This window comes from Bos indicus x Bos taurus, chromosome X, assembly GCF_003369695.1.
Source record: "Bos indicus x Bos taurus breed Angus x Brahman F1 hybrid chromosome X, Bos_hybrid_MaternalHap_v2.0, whole genome shotgun sequence".
NCBI lineage: Eukaryota > Metazoa > Chordata > Mammalia > Artiodactyla > Bovidae > Bos > Bos indicus x Bos taurus.
In genome coordinates, this window is record NC_040105.1 from 108,219,117 (window position 1) to 108,226,090 (window position 6,974).

At 46.9% G+C, this 6,974-nt stretch overlaps 1 protein-coding gene across 1 annotated transcript; it reads right to left on the reverse strand.

The window, feature by feature from the left end:
- Positions 1 to 5,746: 5,746 nt before the first annotated feature.
- Positions 5,747 to 6,286, reverse strand: LOC113887488 (60S ribosomal protein L21-like). The gene has a single exon (XM_027534622.1). The coding sequence runs from the start codon at positions 6,256 to 6,258 to the stop codon at positions 5,776 to 5,778; it is 483 nt and encodes a 160-aa protein (XP_027390423.1). The 5' UTR covers positions 6,259 to 6,286; the 3' UTR covers positions 5,747 to 5,775.
- Between the last annotated feature and the right edge of the window lie 688 nt (positions 6,287 to 6,974).

Consider the following 6,974-nt stretch of genomic DNA (forward strand, 5'->3'; position numbering starts at 1 on the left):
ATTTTACCCAGCACTGGGTCCCACACTGTGGTTCCACCTGGCCTGTTCCCCTTACCCTGCTGGCCTTCCAGGGGCGATCTGGGCTCTCAGCCACAGTTGGGCACCTTGTTCCTGAAGCTTCAGGCCCTGAGGGGTAGAGCACCCTGGGCTGCCTGGCCCTCTCAGGCAGTAAAAACCCCCCTCAAATGAATGACAGAAACTTCAAGTGGACCCGCTGGGACAGACGGCCAGCCAGTCCTGCGGATCTGTGTCGGTTTGCCCAACTCCCCTATTCAGCGGAGGTCTTGGTGTCTGTCCTCTTTAGCTGAGTCACTACAAAACACCAGTAGAAGGCATCTTTGCCCCCGTTCTCACCATCAAATCTACCCCCTCCACCCCAGCCCCAGCCTGGAACCCTCAGTGAAGTGAGCTGAAATCTGAGGTCACCCTTTCTACCTAGGTACCAGGTCCCACCCCACTGTGGCTCATCAAGGATCATTCTCCTGCTGTATCTTCCTTGTCTTCTCTGCATCTCTCATTTTTGGCTCCTGTTGACTAGTTCTGGGGGCAAACATGCAGTAACCACCTTTCATCCGTAAAAACACCAGTGAGTAACACCACACACCTCTGCAGCTCTTGCCCTGCTATTCTGCTCCTATTGATGGATCACCCCTCAAGACTTGTCTACCCTAATCATCCCCTCTTAAATCTCCACCTAAAACAGCATCTGCTTCTTGGCCCCAAGACGTGTCTTCTTGTTCTTACATAACAATAGAATGTCTTCACTGAGCTGAAGATGCATTTCCCAGACTCCTTTGCACCTAGGTGGGGCCACTGGGATGGAAGCACGGGGCTGTGCCCTGAAAGAAGCACAGTGTGTCTTTCCCTGCCTGGCTCCATCTCCTGGCCAGCCTGGGAGAGTGGAAGTTGGCTGTTGACGATGACAGAGCAGCAACATAGAAAAAGCCCAGGGTCCTGATGAGATGCAGCTGCCATGTCAACCCTGGGCTGCCTTTCTGGATGGTTAAAAAAAACTTACAGACTTTGTTTTCTAGAACACTTTTAGGTTTACAGAAACATTGAGTGGTGAGTAGAGAATTTCAGCGTAGATTTCAGTTCCTCACCAGTTTCCCTCTTTATTCCCCTCTTCCATCTCTTACAACTGATGACCCAATAGTGATTTGTTATCATTAACTGAAGTCCACAGCTGCCATTAGCATTCACTCTTGGTGTTGGATGTTCTGTGAATTTGGACAAATGTACGGTATCATACAGAGTAATTTCACTGCCCTAACATCCCCCCAAAATGTTGTCACTGGGACTTAGCATGCACGACATAAAGTGCGCACCTGAAGTTGGCACTTTTGAATCCACCACTCGCAACACTGGCAACACAGAAAGCCCTATATGCCCCTACCCACTACTTGTTCCAGACACAGCCCCGCTTATGGCATCTTCCCTCCCATGCCCTGCTGGGGAATGGTGTGGACTTCCCACAGTTTACACATCCATGTGCCTATTGGTGGACAAAGGGTTGTTTCCAAGCTCTGGCTGTTCTGGGTAAAGTGGATCTATGCAGTCCTTTCTTGGAGGTGCATGCCCCAGGATGAGCGTGACTAGGCCAGGTATTAAGCTCTTGTCTCTTGAGTGCCAACTGACTTTGCTCTCCTCTGCATCTTGACTCTAGAGCGGAGACTGCAAATCCCATTCCTGCTTGGCTAGCTGGCCCCATCCCAAGCTCTGCTCTCAGAGGCTGTTAGAGGGAGACTGCGAGGCCCAAGGAGGAAGAAAGGGTGTGCTTTCATGGAAGCATCACCCTCACAAGTCCTCCTTCACCCCTCCTCTGGCCTTGAAGACAAGAGGGGCTGTGCTTTGTTGCATCCTCAAACCAAGGCACCCATGCCAGGTGACAAATGCCCCTCTTTTTGGGGCCCCCCTGGGGCTCTTTTCTGAGCCTGAAGACCCCAGCATTGGCTAGGCTCTGCCCCTACCTGGACACTGGTCCTCTCAGGACCCCCATCAATGTGGCTAAGTTTGAGGAGTTGCAATCCTGCTTTTTGTTCCAGCCTTAGGGGCTGTATGAGTTTGTGGGGGCGGCTGTGACCAAGGACTACAAGCTGAGGGGCTTCACCAGTAGAAATGTGTTGTCTCCCAGCTATGGAGGCTGGATGTGCAGGATTGAGGAGTTGGCAAGGCCCTATTCCCTCTGTAGCTCAACTGGTAAAGAATCCGCCTGCAATGCGGGAGACCTGGGTTCGATCCCTAGGTTGGGAAGATCCCCTGGAGAAGAGAAAGGCTACCCATTCCAGTATTCTGGCCTGGAGAATTCCCTAGACTGTATAGTCCATGGAGTTGCAAAGAGTCGGATGCGACCAAGTGACTTTTCATTTATTATTATTATTCCCTCTCAGGAACCCGGGGAAGGACCTGCCTTCGCTTCTGCTTCCTGATTGGTTGAAACTAGACCGATGGAGAAACTGGTAACAAGGGTGGCATCAGGAATCTCATCTTGTGGCTTGAAGGTATCATTTGCTCCTCACCACTCACGGCTCCACCTCTCACATGAAAAACCCAAAGAGGCTGGGAATTAAGTCAACACTGTGATTCTTCAACCTGCACGATCAAACTCTGTGCTTGACTTGCAGCACGTTTCAGCTCCATGGCTACAAAAAGTAAGAGAACTTTTTTTTTTTCTTTCTTTCTTTTTTTATTTTATTTAAGAGAACTTTTAGGGCTGTTGTGGAAGCCCTCCAATGCTTTGCAAGGGGATACCCATTCTGCACGAGACCCGTTGGCCATTAGACCTGTGAGGAGGGCCCAGTCTCAGCATTCTCTGGGGGTGTGGGCACAGGGAAGACCCAAGAGGAAACATCTTTAACCCGAAAAGAATAGTAAGATTTTTGCTAGTTATTACTGACAGACATCTGGGAGCATTTGTGTGAGAGTGGATTTTAAGGATGTTATACCAAAAGGGTGGAATGTAATGTTGGATTAGATACAATTTATTGAGCTGGGTGCATTTATTGGAGAGTCTATATTCATGTTAACCCATGTAGCTGGCAGGGACTCTAACTGACTACTTGGTTGGATGACTTCAACTTGGACTCCACTGTGGCCTAAGTTCGATGAGATCAAGATGCCAGCACAACCTTGGCTGCTGCAGGGGCAGGAACACAAAGATGTAATTGCTAGTGGGAATTGCAGGTATTTCTGCCTTGATTTGAAAGTTACGGTTGGGATGACATGGCTCGTATCCCCATTTATCTATTTGAGTCTGTGCAGAAGGTGGATGGATCTTGGAGAAAGACTACAGACTGATTTCAACTTCATCAGGCAGTGACTCCAATGATAGCTGCTGTTTCAGATAGAGTTTCTTTCCCAAAGCAGTAATCACACAACCCCTGGTCCCTGCTATGCAGCTATTGGCCTATTGACTATTTTACTCCATACCAATATGCAAAGGGATTCCCTGGTGGCTCAGACAGTAAAGCATCAGCCCCGCAATGCGGGAGACCCAGGTTTGATCCCTTGGTCAGGAAGATCCCCTGGAGAAGGAAATGGCAACCCACTCCAGTACTCTTGCCTAGAAAATTCCATGGATGGAGGAGCCTGGTGGGCTACAGTCCGTGGGGTCGCAAAGAGTTAGACATGACTGAACAACTTCGGAGAAGGCAATGGCACCCCACTCCAGTACTTTTGCCTGGAAAATCCTATGGACAGAAGAGCCTGGTAGGCTGTAGTCCATGGGGTCGCTAGAGTTGGACACGACTGAGCGACTTCACTTTCACTTTTCACTTTCATGCATTGGAGAAGGAAATGGCAACCCACTCCAGTGTTCTTGCCTGGAGAATCCCTGGGATGGGGAAGCCTGGTGGGCTGCCGTCTATGGGGTCGCACAGAGTTGGACATGACTGAAGCGACTTAGCAGCAGCAGCAGCAGCAGAACAACTTCACTTTTTTTCTTTTCTTTTCTAATACATGAAGTCCATCAGAAGCATTTTGTTTCTGGCAGGGCCAATAGCACACTTAAGGGTCAAGTCACCTCTCCTCCTCTCTGACATAACGTACTGCTCAGAGACTCAGGACTATCTCACATTTCTCACAAAATCTACTGGTCCACTGCACTGATGACATCATCCTGATTTAATCTGATGAGCAAGAAGCAGAGAGTACTAGAGATGCTTTGTAAGACATACACAGACTAGAAAGTGGGAGATTTACTCCATTAAAATCTAGGGATGTAAAACCTCACTGAAGTTTCTGGAAGCTCAGTGCTGTACAGAATGTAAAGTTACCCTCTTCAAGGTGAAAGACAGCTGCACCTATATCAGCCACCTCTAAAAATGTCTGGTTGTACTCTTTGGGATCGTGGAATATATATCACAGGCAAGTGTGCCACGTTGACCCATCAACTGTGTAACTCGTGAGGCTGCCTGTTTTGTGTGGGGATCTGGGCAGGAGATAACTCTGCAGTGAATCCAGGCTGCTCTCTCACTTCCAACTGGGCCTATGACCCAGCAGATCCAATAATGCTCAAAATGTCTGTGGGAATTGGTGAGGCTGTGTGGAGTCTCTGCCCAGCACTGATAGGGGATCACTGTGCAGAACTCTAGGGTTTTATAGAAAGGCCAGGCCCTCTTTTTTCCGATAACCATTCTCCTCTGGAGAGGCAGCAAAGGAAAATTCTCCAAGTAGGCAGAGCTTGGAGTGGCACAGCTAATTTTTCACAATTTTCCCCCCAACTTTATTGAGAGATCATTGTGTAAGTTGAAGGTGTACAGCATGATTTGGTACATGTATGTGTTGCAAAATGTTGACCACAATAAAGTTAACGAACACATTCTCCACCTCACAGAATTTTCATTTTGTTGTTGTGGTGGTGAGAACGTTTAAAATCTACTCATAGCAACTTTCAAGTGTACACTACGGTAGTATTAACTCTAGTTACCGTGCTTTACCTTAGATCTGAGAACTTATTCATCTTCTAACCAGAAGTCTGTGCCCTTGATCACCAGGTCTTCTTTTACCTCAGCCCCTGAAAAACACCATCCTTCCCATTCTATCTCTTCAGCTTTTTTTGAGTCTACACAGAAATGAAATTACACAGTATTTGTCTTTCTCTGTCTGATTTATTTCATTGAGCATAGTGCCCTCAAGGTATACCCACATTGTCCCAAGTGGCAAGATTTCGTTATTTTTCATAGCTGAGTAATATTCCATTATATATATATTATATACTATATCTTTTTTATCCATTCATCCCCCGAAGGACACTCAGCTTGTTTCCACGTCTTGGTTATTGTGAGTAATGCTGCTGTGACATGGATGTGCAGAAAACTCATCAAGATAGTGATTTGATTTCCTTCCAATGTATACCCAGAAATGGAATTGCTGGATCCTATGGCAATTCTATCTTTTTTTAATTATTTTTTTTAACTTTTGGCCACATCATGGGGCTTTCCTGATTGCTCAGATGGTAGAGAATCTGCCTGCAATGCAGGATACCCAGGTTCGATCCTAGGTTGAAAAGATTCCCTGGGGAAGTGAATGGCAACCCACTCCAGTATTCTTGCCTGGAGAATTCCAAGGACAGAGGAGACTGAAGGTTATAGTCCATGGGGTCGCAAAGAGTTGGACATGACTGAGCACCTAGTGTTGTTGCTATCACTGGGGCATTCAGGATCCTAGTTCCCCAACCAAGCTTAGAGCCTTAATCACTGGACCACAAGGGAAGTTCTGGCAACTCTATTTGTTTTTTTTTCATTTGCACAGTCCAGGTCTTTATTTTTACACCCATCAGGCCATGAATTCATAGGGAATGGGCTCCAACAGTTCGGGTTCCTTTCCATTGGTCCTCACAAAGTGTGCTTCTCTGGGTGGAGCAGGCTGGCGCTTCAGCTGAACCCAAGTCCCTTTCTCTTTGGCTTCCTTCTTTTTCTGATCATTTTCCTTCACACGTTTCAAGAAGCTATCTCGGCTCTTAGAGTGCTTAATATGCTCGATACGCACATTAATTCTCTTGGCAAGAATCTTGCCCTTAACTTGTTTGTTTACAATGATGCCAACAGCATGCTGGGTGACACTGTAGACTCTTCCAGTTTTGCCATGGTAACATTTGTGGGGCATTCCTTTTTGAACAGTACCCATTCCCTTGATATCTACAATATCACCCTTCCTGTAGATTCGCATGTATGTGGCCAAAGGAACAACTCCATGTTTTCTGAAAGGCCTGGAGAACATGTAGCAGGTGCCCTGCCTCTTTCCCTTTGTGTTGGTCATCTTGGCGAATCAGCCTGAGGGGCCGGGAGAGAGACGAGAGGCGGCGGGAGCCACGCGCTGGCCTGGCAACTCTATTTTTAATTTCTGGAGGAACTTCCATACTGTTTTCCAAAGTAGTTGCACCAATTTACATTCCCACCAGCAGTACAGAAGTCTTCCCTTTTCTCTACATCTTCGCTAACACTTGTTATCTCTTGTCTCTTTGGTGATGGCCTTTATGACAGGTGTGAGGTGATCTTTCATGGTGGCTTTGATTTGCATTTCTCTGATGATTAGTGGTGTGCATCTTTCCATGAACCTGTTGGCTATCTGGATGTCTTTGGAAAAATGTCTATTCGGGTCCTTTGCCCATACTGAAATAGAATTAAATTTTCTGCTTCCTCTCCCTCCCTCTTATTACTTTATATAGCAATCCTTTTGATGCATAACTTTACAATTTAGTCTCTGGATCACAGACTATTCAAGTGGAACTATGACATTTAGAGGAGAAATTAACATTATCAACACCATGGCTGTCATCAGAGATGATTAAAAAGGCTTTGCGGGGAATTCCCTGGCAGTCCAGTGGTTAGAGTTTGGCACTCTCACTGCTGGAGCCCAGGTTCAATCACTGGTCAGGGAACTCAGATTAAAAAAAAAAAAAAAGGCACTTGGGGATTGGCCTCTCTCCTCCTTGGGGAGAGGGTGGAGCATATTTTTAGGGAGGATGCTGGCAT